Source organism: Vombatus ursinus, unplaced genomic scaffold (assembly GCF_900497805.2).
Source record: "Vombatus ursinus unplaced genomic scaffold, bare-nosed wombat genome assembly UNPS02014802.1, whole genome shotgun sequence".
NCBI lineage: Eukaryota > Metazoa > Chordata > Mammalia > Diprotodontia > Vombatidae > Vombatus > Vombatus ursinus.
In genome coordinates this window covers 25139651-25165340 of record NW_020954580.1, presented here as the reverse complement: position 1 = coordinate 25165340, position 25690 = coordinate 25139651, and the positions used below count along the sequence as shown (strand labels likewise).

The 25690-nt window shown below is 34.5% G+C and overlaps 2 protein-coding genes across 5 annotated transcripts in view; one reads left to right on the top strand and one right to left on the bottom strand.

Annotated features, from left to right (window-relative positions):
- FAM126B (family with sequence similarity 126 member B) overlaps positions 1-25690 on the bottom strand; it is a 74601-nt gene that overhangs the window by 40866 nt on the left and 8045 nt on the right. For 3 of the 4 annotated variants that reach the window (XM_027873610.1, XM_027873613.1, XM_027873611.1), the window contains exons 3-5: positions 15875-15977; positions 4262-4340; positions 3657-3758 (exon numbers count right to left, since the gene is read on the bottom strand). In XM_027873610.1, coding sequence (XP_027729411.1) covers positions 3657-3758; positions 4262-4312 — 153 coding nt within the window. In that variant the 5' untranslated portion in view covers positions 4313-4340; positions 15875-15977. Of the gene's footprint in view, positions 1-2798; positions 2854-3656; positions 3759-4261; positions 4341-15874; positions 15978-25690 lie in introns of those variants that run through there. The other variant, XM_027873612.1, reaches the window with a different exon arrangement.
- LOC114051342 (brain acid soluble protein 1 homolog) lies at positions 12351-12987 on the top strand. Its single transcript, XM_027873615.1, has one exon. It carries the CDS (start codon positions 12358-12360, stop codon positions 12973-12975), a length of 618 nt encoding a protein of 205 aa, XP_027729416.1. The 5' UTR covers positions 12351-12357; the 3' UTR covers positions 12976-12987.

Genomic DNA, 25690 nt, shown 5'->3' with positions numbered 1-25690 from the left:
AAACAATTATTTTAAAGGAGAAATACTGCTGTATTATGGGCTTCACCAATGAAACATTTCCAAAGAATCTGTCTTCACAAAGCTTTACTGGAAATAAAAAAATCAGTAGTCAGTCAACAAGCATTTATTAAATGCTTACTATGTGCCAGGCACTGTGGCAACTGCAAGACACACAAAGAATGGTAAAATCATTGTCTCTGCCCTCAAGTAGTTCACATATTTTCTAATGGGGGTGACAACATGCAAACTATGCATATGCTACATACGCCATATAAATGGAAGGTAATCTCAGAGGAGAGGAACTAGGAGTGGAGTGATCAATAAAGGCCTGTTGCAGACAGTGATATCTGAGCTGAGTCTTGAAGGAAACTCGGAGAAGAAAATGAGGAAGGAGGGCATTCTGGGCATGGGGACAACCAGTGAAAACGCACAGAGTTTGGAGGTGGAACTATGAAGTCAGGTAGAGGAGAATCAGGAAAGAGAAATATTATGAAAACTTAAGAGATGAAAGAATATCCAGAAGAAGGTGATTAACAGTGTCAAGGGCTGCAGAAAGGTCAAGAACAACAGAAATAAAAAGAGGACATTAGATTTGGGAATTAAGAGATCATTTGGAGAGAGCAGTTTCAGTTGAATGATGAGGTCAAGAAGCTAAACTACAGAGTGTTTAAAGAGTGTGAGAGGTGAGGAAGTAGAGTCACTGATTATAGGTGGCTTTTTCAAGTGGTTTAGCCCCTCAAAGCCAGGGCATCATGATATAGAAAGATAGTTAGCAGACTGAAGATGAGCAAACTAGTAGGGATAAAAGAGGAATTAACTGCTAGAGAAGACAGAACAGAATGAGTCAAGGGTTCATAAAAAGCAATTTGCCTTGTAAAAAATTTTATCTAAAAGGACTGGCATTTCCCTTTATTCTACACTTAAAACAGCTGAATAACTATCTAGAAGACCAGGTTTCAATTAACAATGGGAAAGAAATATAGGGATTTCCCCTAAAGGAAGAGGCTTTTGGGGGGGGGGGGGGGGAAGAGAGTAATAGGAAGCTTGAGAGCCCATATCTTTGTAACATCAAAATTAAAAGACTATTTAAATATGATTCTGAATCTAAATTATTTAAATGAGTGTGCCTTCCTAAAGATATTTTGTAACCCAAAAAGTTTTGTTTTTTTTTTTAATTATTCTTAGGACTGATAGAGGCAGCCTGTGTAGCAAAAGGAAAGAGCTGTTTGGGGAACCAGGGCTCAAATCCCACCTACCTTGGACACATACAGCTTATGTGACTCTGAGCAAGTCATTTAATTTCTCAGTGCTCTAAACCAGTAGCGTTAAACTCAAATGAAAAAGGATCCCTGGCAGGAGCATGTTGACTCAGACAACCACAAAAATTATATTATCTATATTGTACTATATTTTTATTTATTTTATTAATTATTTCCCAAATACATTTTCATACGGTTTGGCTGTACTGGGGAGGGGGAAGAGTTTGACATCTCTGCTCTAGAGAACTGTCAAAGACTAAATTGCAGATATGGTGTTGATCTACATTGATGGAAGAAGTTCCTCACCAAGAGGCTTCTATGCAAATGAAACCACAGGCACAGGTCTTTATTCCTTTGGGAATTTTCCAGGCTTAACTCTTGTTTTGAGTCTAAATCCAGCTTCAGACAGTAACAAAGTGTGTGACCTCAGGAAAGTCACTTACCCTCTATCTATCACTTGTAAAGTGGGGATAATAACAGCAGCAACAACAACCAGAATTGTTGTGAGTTTAAAATAACATTTGTAAAAAATGTTTTGCAAATGTCTTAAAAGTGCTATGAAATGCTACTGTTGTTATTGTTGTTTGTGTTAGCATGTAACAAAGAAAACAAACTGGTCCAGCTTTTTTCCCTTACATTTTTTCCCCTCAAATTTCCTTTCTACCAATTGAAAGGTAAGAAATTTTAAATACTGAAAAGATTCAGAGCATTTCATTTTTCTTAAGTAAGCACAAGAAAAAAATCTGAATAGTAAAAATTACCCATATTCCAACTACACTAGCCTGCCCTATTCCACCAAAAGATTCTCAATACTAGAATGGACTCTTTCAAAACGATACCATCAGAAACATCCTTGTTAGTGAAAGTCACAATCATTAGCTCCTTCCACAGGGAAGAAACATAAAGATGGAGAAATAACATTTCTACTAAAAATCGATAAAAACAAACAGGTTTTGTGTAACCAATTAATTTTTTAAGCTACCTTTAAATAATTTAAGTCCTAATGCAAACATTTAGGGGGTGATTTTTCATCCAATCAATTCATCCAGTGAATCCACCACATACATGGCATAATTGTAATTTGAGGAAACTACAAATAATAGAACAGGGCATGACTGCCCATGAAGAGTGTACATTCTAAAGAGAGGGCAAGACATAAATTAATTTTTAATAATAAGCAAACTTTAAACATTAAAACAGCACAAAACAAGGGGGGAGGGAAATAGAACTTTTCGAATCTGGGATTCTGAAAACTGTGACTTAAGCAAGTATATGTGCTCTATTAACTGTACTTGGGTAAATTTTGAAATACTAGAAATACACTGCAAAGAAAAAAAGGGGCCATCAAGTAAAAACATAATTGCTGCTACTACTTATAAGAAGCACAAGACCAATTCTAAGCCATACCAAGATTAGGTGATGGGGGTGGGAGAGAGGGAACAAGGTTGAAGGCAGCAATAAGTCAGTAAGCAAATTTTTAGTTATATATAGAAATAAAGAAGCACTTTTAAGTCAAGCTGCTTGTTAGGAGAAGATTACCTGAACTTCTTCAAACTCACTCCAGTAAACAGCAGAGGCATCGAGGAGGCTGTATCTGGGAAGATAAGAAGCTACTTTCCTGTGTGTTCCTTTCATTTTCATTTTAAAGCACACAAGAAACCAGTGGTGATCAAAGTTTTCCCGACAACTTGTGTCACATTATATAAATTTAACATCTGATATGAAAGTGATGTGTGTATATTTCCAAGAGATTATATTGGAATTTAAGAAATCTCTGCCTTTCCCTTCCTTTATACCCTACAATGCTGAGTAACTGGAAAATCTTACTCCAATTTTATGGATTTGAATGATTAAGATTGAAACATGTTTCCTCTTTTTATTTTAATATTAAATTTACCACTAGGTTGTTGCAGACATTGTTATAAGGAAACCACTAATTTAATTTTACTGATTAATTTGAATAAACTTTAGTTATTTGTTACTATAAGTCAATGAATAGTAAAGAATGCTTACATAAATTTTAATGAATATGTTGATCCAGACATTGTTAACACTTGGCTTCCTGAAAATGAAACACTTTCACTGCACCGATATCAATGGCTTACTGTGAAAATGGTCACTGAAATGAAGAGATTAAAAACGAAAATGGACCAGCCTTTTCTCTGATTTTAAGTGCAGTCCAGAAATGTTTTTTACTCGCGCAGGGAGAAAAAAGCCAAAGCAATTATCAGAACAAGAAATAACAGAAAGAAAGTTTTTCATACCCCAAAATAAAAATAGTAATAATAGTACTAGTAATAAAAAAGAAAGTAAAACCTTCACTATTTAAATATTTATGCATATATTAACACATGTACTAGCATATATCAAAATTATATTTCTTATGAATTCCCCTACCTCATTATTTGAGTCTTGAATGACTTTATAAAGAGCTGGTACCAGTGTTTTTTTCCTGTGCAGAGTTGCTGCATAGTTGGTGATCTGAGTTTCAGGTAATGCCTAAAAGAAGATCCCAAAGGAAGAAAGAAAAATCAACTGATTAATATTTGGGAAACCAAAAGTTTCTACACATTAGCTACTGCAGGAAAGATTTTGAAGAGTTAGTCTTTCAAAAGTGAAAACAGTTAACATGAATAGTATATTCAACTTAAAAAAACTGGAACTCACAAATCACATATGAACGTACACTCATGAGAAACTATAAACTGATCCAGATTCAAAGGAAATTAATAAGTGATTTTTAATTCTTTAGTTTTAATCTTTAGAAACAACACATTACTCATTCAGTACCAATAACTCAACTGTTTTCCTTAAGTACTTTTCAAACTGTAAACATTTTTATAAAATTACCTATATAAAATACAGAGCATATTTACTATTAGTCTGCCCTTTTAAAATTAGTAATTATTTTTAAGTTGTATGTTTGAATTGTTTTTAGCCTGAATATTAGTTACATATACTGTCTCATTTAAAAGCTCTCTCCAATCCCTAACCCAATTTACCTTGAATTCTGATAGCCATTCTTCCACTACACCACGTTCAGATCCCAACATCTTCTTATACCTTTGATTTCTCTTTTACCTGTGGAAAAGAAAAGTCTCAAAATTGAAATACAATACATAATATTTATAAGCTAAAAGATCCAAACAATTTAAGCCTTAAATTAAAAAAAAAAAATCCAATACATATAGTAATATATACATGAAGGTTTCCTTTTGCAGAAAAGTTCAGAAAATACTACTTTCTGAAATAAGCTATACATTTTAATGGTGCTTTCAAAATCTATCATGTCAAGTCAAGGAAAACTTTCAGATTGTTCTTAATTACTGTATGTTAGAATATCAGAGAAAGTTCACTGTAACAAGCTAAAAACAGCACCATTACCTGAATTAAATGCATAATCCATGCCCTGTGCTCTTACCAAACATAGTATGAAGAAAAGTCAATTGGAACAAATTAAAGATCATGGAACAAAATATGTGACAAGACAGAAATTATAATTCTAAATAGGTTACAAAAATTACCAATATTAAGCAATTTTTTTGCACACCCTTACACAGAGAAATAATGTGGTTCAGCCAACTAAAATGTAAGTCATTTAAAAACAGATTCTTGGTTTAAAAACTGATTGTCTTAATTTTCTCTTGAACTAAACAACATTCTTTTATGATTAATTCACAATACAAATAATGAAGTAAATACCCTATAGTGCAATTATAAATCAATAAGACTTTAACAAACATGCTAATATAGTGTTCCAAAAGTCTTCGTACAGTTTTAAGTGCTAATTACAGAAGTAAAAATACTACAAACTTACAAAAATTATTTGAAAGTTTAATTATTTAAATTTCTTTTACAATGACTTAGTTTGGTGAATTCTGAATAATCCATTTTTTAATTTTACCATGCATGACAGTTTAATCATTATGCATTACATGAAAGAAAGTTTCTGGATTTTTCTTAGATGGATTGGTAGGTAAGGTCTTCTTGTTTGGTCACCTGATTTATCTCCAGTAGATTTCTTGTGGAGTTCACATCAAAACTCATATCATATCAAAATTTTATTCTATGGATGATTCTAAAACAGGATTACAAAAATGCATCCTTTCGGTCACTGAGCAGCAGCTTGTATTTTTTTTACACTTAGAAAATTGACTAAAGTTAATGTAAAGTGAGGTTGAGTTTTAGTAAAAAACGTCAATATTAAAAATTTTTAAATAACATTTTCAAATTTTTTGGGTAAATTTACAGAATTCATACTTTTGAAATTATTAAAGCTAAAAGCTGCACTTTTGGGACACCCTGTGTAAACACCAGAATGACTGATGATTCCTTCTAGTTAGTCATCTTGGAAGGCTGCTGTATTTGCCTAATAACTTGACCCTATAATAAAAAGACAGCATACTAGATAAAACAATAGGGGACAACTAGGTACATAGAAACAATGTTATACGTAGGCAATTGGTCAAACAATATCACAATGCAGTTAAGTAGCATTATGGTATGGTTTGGTTATGAAATATTAATGTTCTAAAATTATGTTTGTCAAGGCAATAATATATTGTTGTTATATGTTCTTTTATCTTCTTAACATCTCTCATATACGCCTCCTTCTCTTCTGACAATGCCACCACCCTTGTGCAGGCAGGCCCTTATTACGTTACCCCTGGACTATGCCATTAGCCGGCTTGTTGGTTTCCCTGCAACAAGTCTCTCCCCACCCTCACCTGTCAAACTGATCTTCCTAAAATCACAGGTCTGACTATGTCATCCTGCTATTCTATTGACTCAAGTTGCTCCCTATCATTTCCAGGATCAAATATAAAATCCTGTTTGGATTTTTATGCCCTTCCATGAGCAATTTGGAATTACGTCCAAAGGCCCATAAAAATGTGCATAGCCTTTGACCCAGCAGTAGCACTTCTAGGGCTATATCCTAAAGAGATCATAAAAATAGGAAAAGGACTCACATGTACAAAAATATTTACAGCAGCTCTTTTTGTAGTGGCAAAGAATTGGAAATTGAGGGGATGCCCATCAACTGGTGAATGGCTGAGCAAGCTGTGGTTTATGAATGTAATGGAATACTACTGTGCTATAAGAAATGAGTAGGCAGACTTCAGAAAAATCTGGAAAGACTTATATGGATCGAGGCTAAGTGAAGTGAGCAGAACCAGGAGAACGTTGTACACAATAACAGTCATGCTGTGCGATGACTAACTGTGACAGACTTAGCCTTTCTCAGCAATGCAAGGACCTAAGACATCTCCAAAAGTCTCATATTGGAAAATGTTATCCACATCCAAAGAAAGAACTATGGAGTTTGAATGCAGATCGGAGCATACTATTTGCTTTTTTTTTTTTCTTCTGTTTTGTTTTGTTTCCTCTTTCTTGTGGTTCCTTCTATTGGTTCTAATTCTTCCTTACAACATGACTAATGTGAAAATATGTTTAATAGGAATATATATATATAACCTATATCAGATTGTGTGCCGTCTTGGGGAGGGAAATGTGGAGGGAAGGGAGAAAAATTTTAAATTCAGAAGTTTATGGAAGTGATTGTTGATAAATCAAAATAAATTTTAAAAAGAGAATTTCTTTATTGTGGTTATGTTGATCTTTATCCATTTAGGTAACTTTTAGTTTTTTCTTGATACTGTTCCTAGAGATTCCTATTTCCTCTCAGACATTCTGAAGTTTGTAAAAGAAAGTTTCAAAGAAGCAAGAACAAACACATCTGGGTATTTTATTTTTTTATTCCTCCATCATCATAATATGGATTTTTAAAAAATGTAAATAAAATCAAAAAATATGTCAAGCACTGGGTTTACAAAATTAAATAGCTCCTGCCCTTTAACACCTTACATTCTAATGAAGGAGATAACACACATTTAAAGATTTATATAAAACTTTTGACTGAGTTCAAGTTTTATAGAACAAATCTTTTCATTAAGGTGATTTGTTCTGTGAAGTTTGGATTCAATCAAAGGACCACACCTGAGAATATAGAAGGCCACATGAGGCCTGAAGGGTGAAGGTTCCCTACCCCTGGGCTAGACCATGGAAGGGTATAATAGAACTAGAAAGACAGACTGAGGCTAGGCTATGAAGAGCTTTAAATGCAAAACAGAGGAATTTATAGTTGATCTAAGATTAATTTATAGTTGATCTAAGATTATTGAGCATGGGAGTGACAGTCAGACCTACACTAAAATGATAGGCAGCCTGGTGGGGGGCTGGATTAGAGTGGGGAAAAGAGTTGAAGGAGGTTGACCAATGAAACCAATATCTTATTAGGAAGATTTTTCTAAATTTAAGACTATTCTCTGCCACACCAACACCATGGTGACAACAACGGATTTCCCAGTTGAAAATCACCTGCCCTATTCTAGTGAAGAGAAAGAAGAGCCTGCAGTAGTCGCTGTTCAGAAAAGTAGATCTGTTTTCTATTGTGGACACTATAGTTGCTGCTATGTTTCTTCATATTCCTCCACATTTATTTTACCTTTGCACCCACCTCAGGGGAGGGAACTATAACTGAGGTTTTTTTCTTAAGTTTTGACTTCAGGGGGAGGGGGTGGAAGGAAGGTGTGGAAAAGAAGGAATAATTAAGTTTTGGGTTTTTTTTGGAGTAGCTTTTATTAAAGTTGGTTCACTAGTTTCTGCTCCTTCACTCATCTTTCTAGAAGTCATAATTATAATGTAACTAATAAGGATCTTACCATTTTATAATTATTAACACTGCCACCCTTTGATTTTACATGTCTTTATTGTAAATAACATTGTAGAACTGTTTCAAATATCCTTGCTAGCAGATTTTTAACAAGTTTTTCTTTGTTATCACATGTAAAACAATCTTTCTTAAACATTAAACAAAAACATTTAGAAAAGACAATCTACAGAGATTTATTTTGTTACTTTGGAACAGAAGGCTAATAAATAAATTTGAGTAGACAGAACCATGCAAAAAAGATTTCATGATAAAATCAACCTTTTAATAAACAAATCTACTTTGATCAAAATGGTAAATGTTACCTGAATCTTCTAGGAATTAAAATCACCAGGTGACAGAGAGATAACTGATAAATTTAAGTACAGGCATACCTCGGAGACACTGTGGTTTTGGTTCCAGACCACCTCCATAAAGCAAATATTGCAATAAAGCAAGTCACATGAATTTTTTGGTTTCCTAGTACACATAAGTTATGTTTACACTATACTGTAGTCTATTAAGTATGCAATAGTATAATGTCTTTAAAAAAAAACGGTGGTACCTTAATTTTAAAAAATACTTTATTTCCAAAAGAAATGCTAATCATCACTTGAGCCTTCAACAAGGTATAATCTTTTTGCTAGTGGAGAGACTTGCCTCTATGCTGATGGCTGCTTACTGATGAGGGTAGTGGTTGCTGAAGGTTGGGGTTGTTACAGCAATTTCTTAAAATAAGACAACAATGAAGTTTGCCACATCAATTGACTCTTCCTTTCACAAAACATTTTTCTGTAGCATGTAATGCTGCTTGATAGCATTTTACCCACAATAGGACATCTTTCAAAACTAGTCAATCCTCTCAAACCCTGCTGCAGCTTTATCAACTAAATTTATATAATATTCTTCAATACTGCTGTGTCTGAAAGAATAGAAGATACTCACCGAAGAGAGGGAGAGAGATCGGAAAATGGTGAGTTGGTGGAAAAGTCAGACCATACATACCATTTATTGATTAAGTTCAACTGTCTTATATGGGTGGAGTTTGTGGTGCTCCCAAATAATTACAATAGTGATATCAAAGATTACTATAACACATTAAAAACAATGCAATATCTGCAAAACAACTGTTAAAGCAAAGCACAATAAAACAAGGTATGACTGTATGGCAGCACAAGGACAGTAGATTCTACCAGAATGTCTCTCAATAACTAATCTCTAGGCAAGAAACACAGTTCTTTCACAGGGACTAAAAGTATGGTAATCTAAAGCATCTTTTAAGGTACAATAAATTCATCAGTAACTTGGCATGGTCAAGGAATATGTTTGCGCTAAGCTTTATCATATATAATATATGTGGTTACTACATCAATTTTCATAGAATGCTAGTACAAATTATAAGAGTTGTAACACAACTTGGTTAATATGGAAATGTTTTGCATGATTTCATATGTATAGTCAATATTAAACTGCTTACCTTCTCAAGGAAGGGGGAGAGGAAGAAGAAAGTTTGGAACCAAAATTTTAAAAAATGAATGTTACAATTTTTTTATATATAATTGGGAAATATTTAATTAAATAAAAATATATTTTAGAAAAGGATCTTAACACAAGTCATACTGAATATTTCCTTGATTATTCAGAAGGATGAGAATAACAAAGCATTATTATATAATTACTACTGAAAATTTTCAAATTCTGTTGATAGAGACTATCATAATGTGTTGGATATAGTATATGCTCAACAAGAATTTTTTAGGTAAATTAATTTCTCAATTCAATTTAAATAATGTTCTGCTTCTGACAAATAAAGACTGTGATTCTAGGCAAGTCGCTTAATCTCTCAGTGCTCACACTGTAAACTGACGAACAGCTGACCATCTACAATGGAGGGAGTTTCCTCACCAGGAACTTCTGACACCTTTGAAATCATAGGTCCCAGTTAAATAAATCAACTCAATATTAGGTACCTTCTGCTGCTGCTATGCTTGTAACATTCAACTATACATAAAAATAAACAAGAACAGCAGCTCACATTTGTACACTGTTTTAAGGTAGACAAAATTCTTTCTTCACAACAACTGTGTGAGGTAGGGTAATGAAGTATTATTCTTAAACAGGAGCAGAAAAAAAAATTAACTGACATGCTCAGGGTTACTTATTATCAAAGTCAAAGCCTAGAAGCCCAATATCCTCATTTAAACACGAATTTAAAAATATAAAAACTATGTAGCACTTAACTGCTTTACATGTGTTACTTAACTTGAGCCTCCTGACAAATCTGTGTACTACAGGAACTATTCCCATTTTACAGATAAGGAAACTGAGGGAAGGAGATATAAAATTATAGTTAATAAATGTCTGATGTGAAATTAGAACCAAGTCATGATGTAAAGAACAACTAGAACTAATGGAACCATGAGAACGAAGCAATAAAACAAAACAACAAAGGATAAGGAGAACAAATAGTGTGCTTCCATCTGCATTCGACTCCTTACTTCTTTCTCTGGGTATGGATAGCATTTTCCATCATGAGTCTTTTGGAGTTGTCTTAGATCCTTGCATTGCTGTGAACAGCATCAAGAAGTTTATCAAAGTCAGTCATCGCACAGTGTGGCTGTTACTGTGTACAAGGTTCTTGTGGTTCTGCTCACTTCACTCAACATCAGACCATACAAGTTTTTCCAGGTTTTTCTGAAGTCAGCCTGTTCATCACTTCTTATAGCACAATAGTATTCCATTACGTTCATATACCACAACTTGTTCAGCCATTCCCCAATTGATGGGAATCCCCTCAATTTCCAATTCTTTGCCACCACAAAAACAGCTGCTATAAATATTCTTGTACATGTGGGTCCTTTTCCCATTTTTATGATCTCTTTGGGATATAGCCCTAAAAGTGCTACTGCTGGGTCAAAGGGTCAGAGTTTTGATTTTCATTTCTCTAATCAATAGTGACTTAGAGCATTTTTTCATATGACTATAGATTGCTTTAGTTTCTTCCTCTAAGAACTGCCTGTTCATATCCTTAGACCATTTATCAACTGGAGAATGACTTGTATTCTTATAAATTTGACTCAGTTCTGTATATATTTTAGAAATGAGGCCTTTATCAGAGACACTGGTTGTAAAAATTCTTTCCCAGTTTTCTGCTTCCCTCCTAATCTGAGATGCATTGGCTTTATCTGTGCAAAAACTTTTTAATTTTATGTAATCAAAATTATCTAGTTTATATTTTGCAATGCTCTCTTTATCTTCTTTGGTCCTGAATTCTTCCCTTATCCATAAATCTAACAGATAAACCATGCTCTTTTAATTTACTTATGGTATCAACCCTTTTGTTGTAAATCATGTACCCATTTTGACTTTATCTTGGCAGGTAAGTGTGAGATGCTAGGTCTATATCTAGTTTCTGCCATACTGTTTTTTAGTTTTCCTGGATATATCGTAAGGATATAAATCTAAATTGTGTCTAGGGTTGTGAGAGAGTCTCATTTTGATTATTTAAGACAAAAATTAGACAAAAGGGAAATAAGGTAGACCTCATACTTGCAAAATAAAGATTACAGCTAAGAAAAATACTAAAAACCACCTAATTTAACAACTATAATTTTGAAGATTAATGCATTGAATTCACCTATAAAAATAAAATGGATAACTAAATGAATATAAATATAAAATTGAAATTTATGTTATCACCAAGAAATACTTCCAAGAAAGACACTTATAGATCAGTATAATAGGCAAGACAACACTAAGTTAAAACCAAAGAGGAATGGGAAGGAGAGGGGAAGAGGATTACATTTGATTCTCATAGCAACTTTGTAAGGTAGGTACAATTATTATCCTGAGGCAAACAGAGTGTAGGTGACTTGAGCTAGTAAGTATCTGAGGACGAATCTGGATTCAGGTCATCCTGACCTCGAGCCCAGTATTCTACCCACTGCCACCTGGCTGCCCTCAAGTGTGCACGGTATTCTAGCATTCAATAAACCTAGAATCACAAAACACTCAGGGAAATGTTATTCACAAAAACTGGTTGAAAAACAGGATAAGAATTAGCTTTAAAAAAAAAATTTTTAAAGGGGGCGGAGGGGGAGGGGAGGCAGGAGGAAGAGGGAAAGAATGAGGGAGGGAAGACAGAAGCAGGAAGGTAGGTGAGGGAGGAAGGGAAAGAGAATGAGAAATGCAAAGACAGCAGCAGGGTGGTGGCATTGCTCCAATAGGCTCCCCTTGCTCCAGTCTTTGCTCTTGAGACTGGGAGAGATATCACACCACCCAGCCCCAGCCAAGTGGACCCTAGGCTCCCCATGGCTCTCTTGGTGACACCAAGGTGCACTGTACACACACCGAGGGAGAGGAAAACAGAATAAATCCAGAACTTCAAATATGGGAGGCAAGCTTAACAAAAAGAACGGGTACAATGTAAATGATGAGAAAGCCAAGGATAAAGGCAAGAAGGCTGAAGGAGCTGGTGCAGAGGAAGAAGAAACTCCCAAGGAGAATGACGAGACCCAGACAGTGACAGAGACCACAGATGTGAAGGAGAACGACAAAGAGAAGACTGACAAAGATTCCCAAGTTACTGCTAACAAGACTGAGGATAAGGAAGCAGAGAAGAATGCTGCAGCCGGCAAAGAAAAGGCTCCAAAACCAGAGCCTGAGAAGCTAGAGGCTGTCCCTGATGGGGGAACAGCAGCAGAAAGTTACCAAACTAGAACAGGCTCTTGCCTCTACCCCAGCAGTAGTAATGCTTCTAAGACTTTAGCACCTAGCAATGAGGCAAAGGTCTCTGAGTCTTCAGAAACCACAGCAACTAGTAAAGTAAATGACAAGATCAAAGAGGAAGGGGAAGCAAAAAAGCCTGAGGCTTCCATAGCTCCCATCACCCAAGAAACTAAAAGTGAATTGACTCCAGCTTCACACTCTAAACCTAGTACCAAGAAAGCTGTGTCTTCTTCCAAGGAGACTCCAACAGCAATGGAAACCCCTAGCTATGCACCCTAAGGCCCAGGAATCTGCAGTCCCAACAGAAGAGGTTAAACCTCCTGAGGCTCAGACCACTAATTCAGATCAAACCACAACAGTGAAAGAGAAACATGGACAGCCTGTTAAAAAAAAATTTATGATAATAATCACTTAAAAATGACTCTCTCTCTCTCTCTCTCTCTCTCTCTCTCTCTCTTCCCCCTCTCCAGCTATACTAATTTGTCTGAAATCTGAAATTTCGCTATGTATTGCACCCCAAAAAAAGGATATCCCATCAAGGGAGAGTGGGAAAATATCTAATATACCTTCAGTCAACTTTACAAATAAGTCCTGGATTTTAAAGACGGATATCTAAAAGTACAGTACATCCTTTGTACCTGAACTGTTAGATGCACTCCACTGATATACAAAATATCTTTTCTTCTGTAATAGGGTTTGATTCTCCCCACAGGGCCTGTGCCAAGGCAATCAGATCTTTATTAAAGCAGTATATTCTGGTTTGTTTGTTTTTTAATGTACAGCCTTTCTTATTCTGATATTTTTTTAATGCTGTGGATGAATGACAACTTTCAGACCGTATCCAGTTAGCTGTCCACATTTTTTCTCAATGCCAATCCTCCATTCCTTCTCTCCTTAGATTTTTGGGACTAACAAACACTCTCTTCCTACTTAGACAACCTAGATTTCTCATGATGAGTTAATGCACGTCCATGGTTGGGTGCATCTGTAGTTCTGTTTATTGGTCAGTGGAAATAAAAAAAAAAATCTGTTTTTATTGAAATTCCAGTTTCTCTTCCGATCTGTGTCTAGACACCAACACACAACTCATTGGAAAACAAAACAAAAAAGAAAAAGAAAAGAAAAAAAGTACAATGGATTCACTGAGATTATATGTAATTGTATAAATGGTGCAACAGTAATAAAATTAAATAATTTTTAAAAAATGAAAAAAGGGCAAAACAAAAACCTCATACTATATACTGCAATAAATTCCAAAGGGAACAACAGCATAAATATATTAAGTTTTATTTAAAAAAGACAATGGCTTATTTTATTTTTCCTAACTTCTTTATAAGCTATGACTCAGAGAAAAATGAGATTAAAAACAGATAAATACTATCACTGGAAAAGTAAAAAGTTTCTACCAATAAAAAGTAGTGTATCCACACACAAAAAAGAACGAAAGAAAGATACAAACTGGCAGGAACATTATTGCATCAAATGTTTCTGATAAAAGAGTGACATCTAAAAATTATAAGGGACAAATTATCAAAGTAACCATTCTACAACTAAATGGTAAAAGGATATGAGCAGACAGTACTTGAAACACAAAATATCAATCTTCATGTTAAAAAAATGTTCAAAATCTTTAATAATCAGAAAATACAAATTAAAACAAATCAGATTTCAACTGATCCACATCAAACTGGTCAAGATAATTCCAGATAACAAAATTCAGTGCTGGGGGGATAGAGGGAGGAAAAAAAAAAGTTTATAGCAGAGAACAAAAGAAAACCTTGAAGGAAGCAAAGAAAAGCTAGGTATCTTTGAAAATAATGTGTAATATTTATTACGTAGGTTTTCTTGAAACAGAAATTTATTGTTTTATATTGAATCCTCTCATGTTCTCTCTTTTTTTTTTTCCTTTTTGATGAGGCAATCGAGGTTAAGTGACTTGCCCGGGGTCACACAGATAGTGTCTGAAGTCGGATTTGAACTCAGGTCCTCTTGACTCCAAGGCCGGAGCTCTATCTACTACGCCACCTAGTTGCCCCTAAAATCCTCTCTGTGTTCTGCTGTGCACATGGAAATGTTTTTTTTTTCCCTCATTTCATAGTTAAGTTCAAAATGAATAATAAATTTATATACACACACACGCACACACAAAAAACAAAATTCAGTGCTGGCATACACACTTCTACTGCTATTGAGTTTATGAGTTGACCTAACCTTTTTGGAAAGTGATATATAATTCTACAATAAGAGATACAAATATATGCGTATCCCTCGATCAAGTGGTCTATTACTGATACTATCCTGCTAAGGTAGTTATTGACAGGGGGGAAAAAATACATGTATGAAATATTACCAGCAGCACTATTTAAAATAGAAAAAAATAGAAATAAATCATTTAATATTGGGCAAATCAATATATATAATGTAATGGATTACTCTATCATAAGAAACAATGATCATGAATAGTTCAAAGGAAAATCAGACAACTCACATCAAGTGATGTAGAATGAAGAAAGTAGAAAACAAAGATTATAATCACTATAAAACTATGTAGTTAACAGTAGCAACAAACTAATGGTATACACACAGTAAAAGATTTTTTTTTTTTAGAGTCAAGAAAACAAGGATGATAGGCTACTAAAGCTACTACTTAAAGGCAATATACACCCTTTAAGATGAAATTAAGGATCAGTAAATAAAGTTACAGAGACAATCATTTAAGATCTCTTGGGTTTTTTGTTTTATCTTACATACATATTTTTCCTCATTTCTTTATGTCCTCGTTTAATATTTTAGTATCTATTCTTGTCAAAAGAAGTCAAAATAAAATTTATACTTAAAAGACATAATAATGACATACAAGCACTCAAATCTTTTGCTGATTATGAGTTGCAAAAGCACCTGATACAGCTCACAATAGCACCAGAAGTAAAAAGTCAAATATCACTATGTTCTTTAGTCAGTAAAAATTCAACAACTGTTCGATATCTAGGATAGTGTCCTGAAACGAAAGCATAGACAAAAAGAAATTTTATAAAATGCAACTACTAAAAGGGATATTATTTTAATCATGTTGAAAAACCATTATAAAAATCCTAATTGTCCTAGATTGGAATGGTAATCTACATAAATATATATTTTAAATGTACATTTTTATTTAACGTTAACTATGTAACTTTACCTCTTGTTTAAGAAGTCAGATCTTTAAAGGAGGTGGTGGTAGAAGAAAGCAGCAGATTTCAAGTGTGGAATACATTTGTTGAACTTTAAAATAGTCTCTCAGTCTGTATAAAAATAAAAGACACAAAAAGTTGAGAAACATTCTTAGGAAAGTTATAAGAAGAAGAAAGGGATGAAAGAAAGCTCTGACAGGACAGAAAGCAATCTAATTTAACTTTTGGTAATGAACATCAAAGAAATAAATCTTTAACAAAGAACACATAATTCACCTGAGCATCTAAACCAGTAGTGAGGAGACCTGGGTTTTTTAATTCCAGATCTGATTAGCTATGCTATGTAACTTTAGGCAAATCACTTAAATATCTCTGAAACCTCTGAATTTACGTTCCTTCTAATTCATATTTTTTGAAGAAAAATGCTATATGTAGTTTTAACACCAACAATGTGAATACACAGCATAATTAGCATGACTGAAACAAAGGACTGTAAAGTTTTGAAAATTTCAGTAGTTAGTTGTCATAAAACAGAAAAAGTTATCACTTTTCAGTGCATAGGTAGGTTCTGATTTATACAAATAATGGATCTGGTGAAGTGCTCATACTATTTGAATTGCACTACAGATTTCCACAGGGCTAGAACCAATTATCATATTTTACATAATTGTGACTTTGAATAGTGTGACATACAACCACTTACAGGATTCGTTATTTGCATTAAATGCAACCTAGTTGTAATATATATAAAAACCAGGACTCAAATTTGCAGAACAAAAACAAATGTAAAATTTAAATTAGCTGTCCGATTTACATATGTGTTTAAAGTTTAGGTAAACTTCAATAGATCAAAAAACTGATGTAATCATTGTCTTAGAAATGCATCCCAATTTCATGTGTTGTCATGTAATATCTGATTTCTGACTCAAAAATTCTACTGCAGATTCTTTAACAATTTAGTTTTTTGATCTTTCCAGTAATCTGTACATAGCATATTAATACAATGTTAAAAATTTTTACAAGTATTTATTATGTAGTTCTTATGTTTCATACATGTTTATTAATCAGCATGTTTTAAACATTTACATAAACAAATTATTAACATTTAGCAAATGGTGTGCCTGATCTTGAGAGAGATAAAAGGTTTAGATAAATCAAAAGGTACTTGTTATTGCACTTCTGTAACGATATGACAACTAAATTCTTAGAGTAAAAGGTTAAGTGTATCAGGGAAAACAAGTAATCTACAATGTGAGTTTAGGGAATACAAGGATGTTTAAGTCAGTCAATGAGTAGGAAGAAAGGAAAAAGCTTTCTGGAGGAGGTGCACTGGATTTCAATCAATCAATAAACACTTAAATAGCTACTATGTGTCAAACACAGTGATAGCATCTGGGGATTAAAAAAATAAAGGGAAAAGACAGTCTCTGCCCTCAAAGAACTCAATCTAATGAGACAATATACAAATAAATATATACAAAGCAAGCTATATACAGGACAAATAAGAAGTAATTAACAGAGGGAAGGCACTGGAATTGAGAAAGCTTCTGTAGAAGATAGGATTTTATCTGGAACTTTGGAACTTAAAGGAAACCACAACAGACAGTAGCAAATAGGAATAATTTTATTTCCTCTTTACCTATCTTTATTTATACCGTTGCTTTCTCTTATTGCTATTTCAAGCATTTCTAAAACGATATCAAATAATAGTAGAGAGAGTGGGTGTCCTTGGTTTATTCCTACATAGGAAAAAGCCTTAATGTATCCTCATTACATATGATGCTTGTTTTTGGTTTTAGATAGATGCTCTTTATATTTTTAAAAATGGTCCCTTTATGCCTATACCTTGAAGTGTCTTTAGCATAAATGAGTGCTGTACTTTGTCAATGGCTTTTTCAACAGATGTGTTTTTGGATGTTTTCATCTTTAATATAACTACTTATTATTTTCCTCATTTTGAACCAGTTGCATCCCTGGTTTAAATCCAACTTGGTCATAATGAATAATTTTTTGGATAAATTGCTGTAGATTGTTTGACAGGATTTTTAAAAATCAGTATTCCTGATGTTAAGCTATAGTTCTGTGTTTCATCTTTCCCTGGTTTAGATATTAGGGCTATGTTTATCTTCTAATAGAATTCTGGTAAGATACAATTTTAAAGACTAATTTGTGAGCTCTGAGTACTAATTGTCCTTTAAAAGTTTGATAGAATTATCTGATGAACCCATCAGGACCAGAAATTCCCCTCCCCTACTTAGGTAGGTTTTTTTGTTTTGTTTTACAGATAGATTTATTTCCTTTTCTGAGACTGAGTTGTTTTCAGAGTTTTAGTCTTCTGTTAATTTGGATATTTTATGTTTTTGGAGACCCAGGGGTTAGTACATTAGGGCCTAGCTGGCTTCCCCTAAGCACATAATCTCATGGCATGTATGGCCTTAGTTAATTTATGAGGCAGTTGCCCATAGCTCCTATATGCCCTTAATTTATGAGACAGTTTACAGATAATTGCTATGCTCCCTTAATTTATGGAACAGTCTGTAAGTGACTTCTATGCTTCCCTCTGCCATCTGAATTCTTACTATTGCTACTTTATGCTAGCTCTTTATAAACTTACTACACAATTAGGGCAGGGGTGTGGGGGAGAGTAAGACAACTTCAAGTTTCCACCTTACCCCTGTCGGAAAATATTGGAAGAACTATTGATGGAACTGTCATTTGGTTTAGCTCTTTTGAAAGATTTTAGAACTCTGACTTGGGAGAAAAAAAGCTAGTAAGTATAGTTTAGACGTGTTGAATATAAGATGTCTAGTAGACATCAAAATATCCGGTAGGGAGATATGAATCTGGATATTAGTATAAATGTTAATACTGGATAAGTAGGTCTGAGAATCTTCAGCATAGACATGAAAATCGAATACATCAAGCTGATGAGATCACGAGGTAAAATAGTATATAAAGAAAAGAGGGCCCAGAACAGAGCCTTGGGAGACATCATTATTAGGGGGTGTGATCTGCATGAAGATCTAGCAAAAAAGACTGAGGAGGAGTGGTCAGACTGGTGGGAGGAGAACCCAGATGAAAACCTACAGAAAAAAATATCAAGAGAGGGATTGATGGTATTAGAGATTGCAGAGAGTTTGTGTTGAAACTGTATCTGGTTCTAGTCCCAACTGACAACATTGAAGCCCCCAGCACATAAAGCCAGTGACCATGCCCTAGGCTCCCAACACAAGAAGCTTGGGTCACTGCCTTCTGCTCCGGAGCTGAAGAGGTCAATCTCTTTAAGGGCCAGGAAATAAGCAAACACCATGAGCAAAAAGAAACATACCATAGTTTCTTATTATGGGAAGAGTGAAGATCAAGGCAGAAATTCTGAAGAGGAAACATTGTAAACAAACCCACATCTAGGTCAAAAGGGAATATGAATTGGTCTGAAGCCCAAAAAGCCTTCTTAGAAGAGCTCAAGAAGGATTTTAAAAGTCAAATGAGAGAGGTAGAAGAAAAAATGGGAAAAGAAACAAGAGGTATGCAAGAGAAAGTCAATAGCTTGGAAAAGGAAGGACAAAAATTAACTGTAGAAAACAAGTCCTTAAAAAATACAATTGGTCAACTGGAAAAAAAGTACACTGAAGAAAACAAGTTTCTAAAAAATACAATTGGCCAAATGGGGAAGGAGGTACAAAATCTAATAGAAGAAAACAATCTGTTAAAAATAGAATTGGGGGGCAGCTAGGTGGAGCAGTGGATAGAGCACCAACCCTGAAGTCAGGACCCTGAGTTCAAATCCTGCCTCAGACCAAACACTTGACACGTACTAGCTGTGTGACCTTGGGCAAGTCACTTAACCCAAATGCCTCACGAAAAAAAAAAAAGAATTGGGCAAATGGAAGCTAATGACTATGAAAGAGGAAGAATCAGTTAAAAAAAAAGAATGAAAAAATAGATGAAAATGTAAAATACCTCATTGATAAAATAACTGACTTACAAAATAGATCCAGGAGAGACAATTTAAAAATTATTGGTCTACCTGAAAATCATGATGGAAAAAAAGAGCCTGGACAGCATCTTTTAGGAAATCATCAAGGAAAACTGCCCTGAGGTCCTAGAACCAGAGGGTAAAACAGCCATAGAAAGAATCCACCGGATCACCTACGGAAAGAGATCTCAAATTGAAAACACCAAGGAATATAGTAGCCAAATCCCAAAATTACCAGGTCAAACAGAAAATACTACAAGCAGCCAGAAAGAAACAATTGAAATATCATGTAACCACAGTCGGGATTACACAGGACCTTGCAGTTTCTACATTAAAAGACCGCAGGGCACAGAATATGATATTCCACAAGGCAAAGAAGCTTGGATTACAACCAAGGATCAACTACTCAGCAAAAATGAGCATGATCTTTCAGGGGAGGAGATGGATATTCAACAAAATAGTGGACTTCCATACCTTCCTGATAAAAAGACCAGAGTTCAACAGAAAATTTGATCTTCAAATACAAGACTCAAGAGAGACAATAAAAAGGTAGACAAGACAGAAAGAAACAACATGTTATTAATAAGGGCAAACTGTTTACATCCCTACAAGGGAAGATGACACTTGTAACTCTAGAGAACTGTATTGTTATCACAGCATTTTAAAAGGGTATACATAAAGGGGGTGGGTATAAATTGACTTTGATGTAATGATGAAAAAAATCTAATCAAGTGGGTTAAATGGATCCAAATAAGTGGATTAATCTGATCTAACTAAGAAAATGTACTGAGAGAAAAGGAAAGGAGGAGGCAGACAAGGGTAAATTACATCACAGGAAAAGGCACAAAAACCTATTACAGAGAGAAAGAAGGGAGAGAGATGAGCATTGTTTGAATCTTACTCTCATCAGACTTGGCTCAAGAAGAGAATAACATAGCCAGGTACAGAAATCTAACATGCCCTATAGGCAGTAGGAGGGAAAAATGGAAAGAAAAGGGAGGGAAGAAGCAGTAAGGGTAAAGGGGAAGAAAAGGGAGGGGACTAATAGAAGGGAGGTGGGACTAAGGTGATCAAAAGGAAAACATTAGGGAAGAGGGGAAAGGAGAAAGGAGAAAGAAAAGCCTAAGGGGGGGGGGGAGGAAGCATGGAGAGAAAGACACAGTAATCATAACTGTGAATGTGATATATGAATGTAATGGAATACTATTGTGCTATAAGAAATGATAAACAGGCGGACTTCAGAAAAACCTGGAAAGACTTGTATGGTTTGATGCTGAGTGAAGTGAACAGAACCAGAAGAACACTGCACACAGTAACAGCCACATTGTGAGATGACTATTATAGACAGACTTAACCCTTCTCAGCAATATAAAGATCTAAGATATCTCCAAAAGCCTCATGTTGAAAAATCCACATCCAAAGAAAGAACTATGGAGGTTGAATGCAGATCTAAGAATACTATTTGCTATTTTTTTTCTTCTGTTGTGTTTTGTTTCCTCTTTCTGGTGGTTCTTCCTATTAGTTCTAATTCTTACTTACAATATCACTAATGTGAAAATATGTTTAATAGGAATGTATATGTATAGCTTATATCAGATTGTGCATCAACTTGTGAAGGGAGGTAGGGAGGGAGGGGGAAAATATTTAAAACTCAAAAGCTTAAGAAGTGATTTTAAATCAAAATAAATTAATAAAAAAAAGAAAAAAAGAAAATTTAAAATTTAAAAGCTTATGGAAGTGAATGTTAAAAACTAAAAATTAATTAAAAAATCAAAACAAACAAAAAAAGAACTCTAAGTCATTTTGAATATTATAAATAATCAACTACAAAGGAAGATGCTATCTACCTCCAGAAAAAGAACTATCAAGAAGAAGTATGTATAAATAGAAATACACACACACACACATACACATATTTTTTGCGTCTAATGGTAGCCATCTCTAGGGTAGGTGGGGGACAGAGGGGAAAAAATATAAAAAGTGCACAGCAGAGAATAAAAATTTAAAAGGAAGCATAGAATGCAAAGTAGTTTTGAAAATGATGTGTCGGGGCAGCTAGGTGGCACAGTAGATAGAGCACCAGACCTGGAGTCAGGAGGACCCAAGTTCAAATTCGGCCTCAGACACGTAACACTCACTAGCTGTGTGACTCTCGGCAAGTCACTTAACTCCAATTGACTCACCAAAAAAAAAAAAAAAAAAAAAAAAAAAATGATGTGTAGTACTTATTATATAATTTTTCAAAAAAGTAAACAGTGTAAAATGTTTAAAAAAAAAAGTTCATGACAAAGTTCACAAACTAAAGTGGGAAAGACAAAGAAGAAAAATGCTATCCACCTCCAGAAAAGATGAACTCTGAATGCAGACTGAAGCATACTTTCTTCATTTTCTTTATGTTTCTTGCTTTTATTTTATTTTATTTTTTGCAGCATGGCTAATATCCAAATTATGTTTTATATAACTTTGCATGCATAATTAATATCACATTGCTTGCTTTCTTGACAGGTGGGGAAGGAGCAGGAAGGAGAGAAGAGAATACGGAACTAAAAAAAATTTAATGCATTTTAAAAATAAAGAAAATAAAGAAAAATAGCTTTTTGGAAAAGACTTAAGAACTTTAATTAAAGTTAATTAAATGTTTCTAGGGGACTTATGATAAAGTATGTTACCTACCTCCTGAAAGAGAAGTATTTGACACAAGGTGAAGAGACATACATTTTTTGAAATGGCTGCAGTATGGATTCATTATACTCCTTTTTTTCTCTCAGTTAATAGGTGTGTATATGGGTAGAGGGGCAAGAACTAATAATAGTGATGCCCCTTCACCCAGAAAAGGCCACTGATTAAGTTTTTTAAATACACAGAAGAAAATCCAGAAGGAACCACAGAGAAGCAGAACAGTCTTGAAAGGAACATGCAGAATTTGTTATAAACTTATTTTTTAAAAAGCAAGTAACATGAAATGTATAGTTTCATAAAAAATCATCTTTTTATTTTCCACTGTGTATATGGAAAAGCTCTTAAGTATTTTTTTATACCAAAATTAAAAAAAAAAAACAACGCTAACTCAATCTAAGCACCCATACATAGCAGCTGCTCACACAAAATTCCCTGACTTGTTTCTCCCACCCAAATTTCCCCATACCTTATGTGCCCTGGTCAGCAATGGGTTGTGTCATGGGACAGTGTCCAGTAAGTAAGCATTATCCCCATTTTTACTTCTCAATGAGAGTAGCACAGGATGATCAGCCCAGATGGTTAACAATTCCACTGTTTACTTCTATTCCCAAAACTTCCTAACTCCCTTATATTTCCATTGAGGGCACCATTATCCTCCCAATTTCTCAGATTCTCCATCTCCTTACTGTTCTTGGACCTTCAATTCAACCAAAACCACTCCCCCTTCAACATAATCTAAGATCTCTTAATTGCCAAATCTGATGGCCCTTCCTCAATCCTCATCTTTCCTTCGACACTCTTCCTTCCTCCTGGATACTTAACTCTTAGCTCTGGATTGTCATTGACACTTCTCTCTCAGTTCTACCCCTTTTCTAGCTATTCTTCAATTTCCTTTGCTGGATCTTCATTTACATTATGACCCCTTAATGTATTCCAAGGTTCTCACCTCTTATAAGTATGCCACCTTGGTTCCTTCATCAGTTCCAATGGATTTAATTACTATCATCTCTATGTAAATGACTCCCAAATCTGTATATTTCGCTCTAATCTTCTAAGCTCTAGGACCACATCACCCTTTTGGACATTTCAAACGTAATGTCCTCAAGGCGTTTATATAAATATGAAAAAGATGAGAGAAAGGCAAAATAACATTCGATCCTAGCATGAATGAGAAGTCACTGGAACTTACTGAGTAAGGGGAATAATTCCTTTCCAAAATTCCAAAATTCCCTGCTTCAGAAGGGCACCACCATCCTTCTAGCTATCCAAATGTATAACCTTGGCATTATCCTTGACTCTTCACTTTCCTTCAACCTATATATCCAGCCTTTTGCCAAGTATTGTTTCTACTTCCATGACATCTCTTGTATTCATCTCCTCTTGTATCATCACCTCTCATCTGGACTACTGCAATAGCTTAGTAAGTGGTCTCTCTGGCTCAAGTTTTTCCCTTCTCAAATTCATCTTCCACACAGTTACCAAATTTATTTTCCAAAAGTGTAAGTCTAACAATATTATTCCCCTTACTCAGTAAGTTTCAGTGATTCCTCATTCATGCTAGGATCAAATGTTATTTTGCCTTTCTCTCATCTTTTTCATATTTATATAAATTTTACAGCATAAATATAATAGTCCACATTTACAATTTATAAATAAGTAAATATGCATTTATTAGAGGTATGTGCTCAAAGTTTTGTTTTTGTTTTTTTTTTGTTGCTGGAGTCTGTGATCAAAAAAGTTTGGAGACCATTGGATTAGACAACATTAGGGTTCCTTCCAGTTCTAAATCTATGATCTTACGTATTCCATTTAAGATTTTAAAGAAACATTTTCTCCCAACATTTTAACTAATGTAAAAAATACTTTTTAACTCTGTATTAGGCTTCTTCCTAATAGGGTTGATAGTCTGGGTTTTAGTTGAAGATCTGAATTTACTAACCTGTCACTCTAAAAACACACTACTGAGAGAGAAACTAATATACTTGTGTACTCTCAAACAGCATTTGGTGGGAGCATGGTTACCCTAAGTAAATTAATACTTAACTCCATTCAATTTTTATGGTTATTAATGCTACTGATATTTAAAGTGCTGCCCTTTGTATAGAAGAATGAGGCTACTGACTTACTGTATGATATGCACTTTAAGCTTTCTCCAACAATGGTAATGTACTGACAATAATCCATCTACATTTCCTAGCTGAGTTTCTTCTAATAACCCTAAGTTCCTCTTGTGACCAAAATCTCTTATGTGACAACTGACCAGAATTGGGATAAAGCCAGTAAGTATAATTAAATGTATAATACTACCTCAAAGCAGGCAATCTGAATATCTGATGGTTTCCTCCAAGTTAATTAGTTGAGGTTAAATTTGACCATTAAAGCTAATGAGATTTTTCTTCAATTTTACTAATCACAAAATTGGAACCACTTTAATCAATCAATTACTTATTAAGCAACTATGTACTAGGCAGTGGGGATACACAGTCTAGTTCCTACCCCTGAAGAGGTTATATTTTATTAGGGAAAGACTGTCAAGTCAACAAGTCCGCTAATGTGTTAGACACTGTGATAAGTACTGGGGATATAAAACAGTCCCTACCCTAACAATCTAATGAGGGAGACAACATGCAAATAATATCTACATTAAAAACAAACAAAACATCAACCCTACAGATCCTAAGAGGCAAAGGTGATAAAGTGGATTCCAGGAACGGAGATGGAAGAAGTGTCCTATGTCAAGAATAAATAGCAAAAAGGCCAATTCTTTGATATATTTTACCTGTTCATCCAGGTAATAGGTTTTGAAGAAATCACATAACCAGGGACCATTTTGTCGGTTGCTGGTTTGTATGATTATAATGACTCACTGTCATTTTTTTCCAAGTGCAGAGCATACTACACTGCATTCAGCTTGTATTCTAGTCCTCACAGTCTGGTTTCTTTACGTCCTGAAGGAAAATTCTGCCACTTAATTGGTTTTGAAGTTTCATCAACTTCTTAGGATTTCCCTTCTCTTCGTGGTATTGGTGTAGTATATATTTGGCAAAGTTCTATAATGTTACGTTGTTTTGGTCAATTGTAGTAACTGACAACAGGTAGCTACAGACACCTGCAAGGCAGATGAGGTTGTAATGGCTATGACAGAGGTGGTAGCACTAAGAAGGAAAAG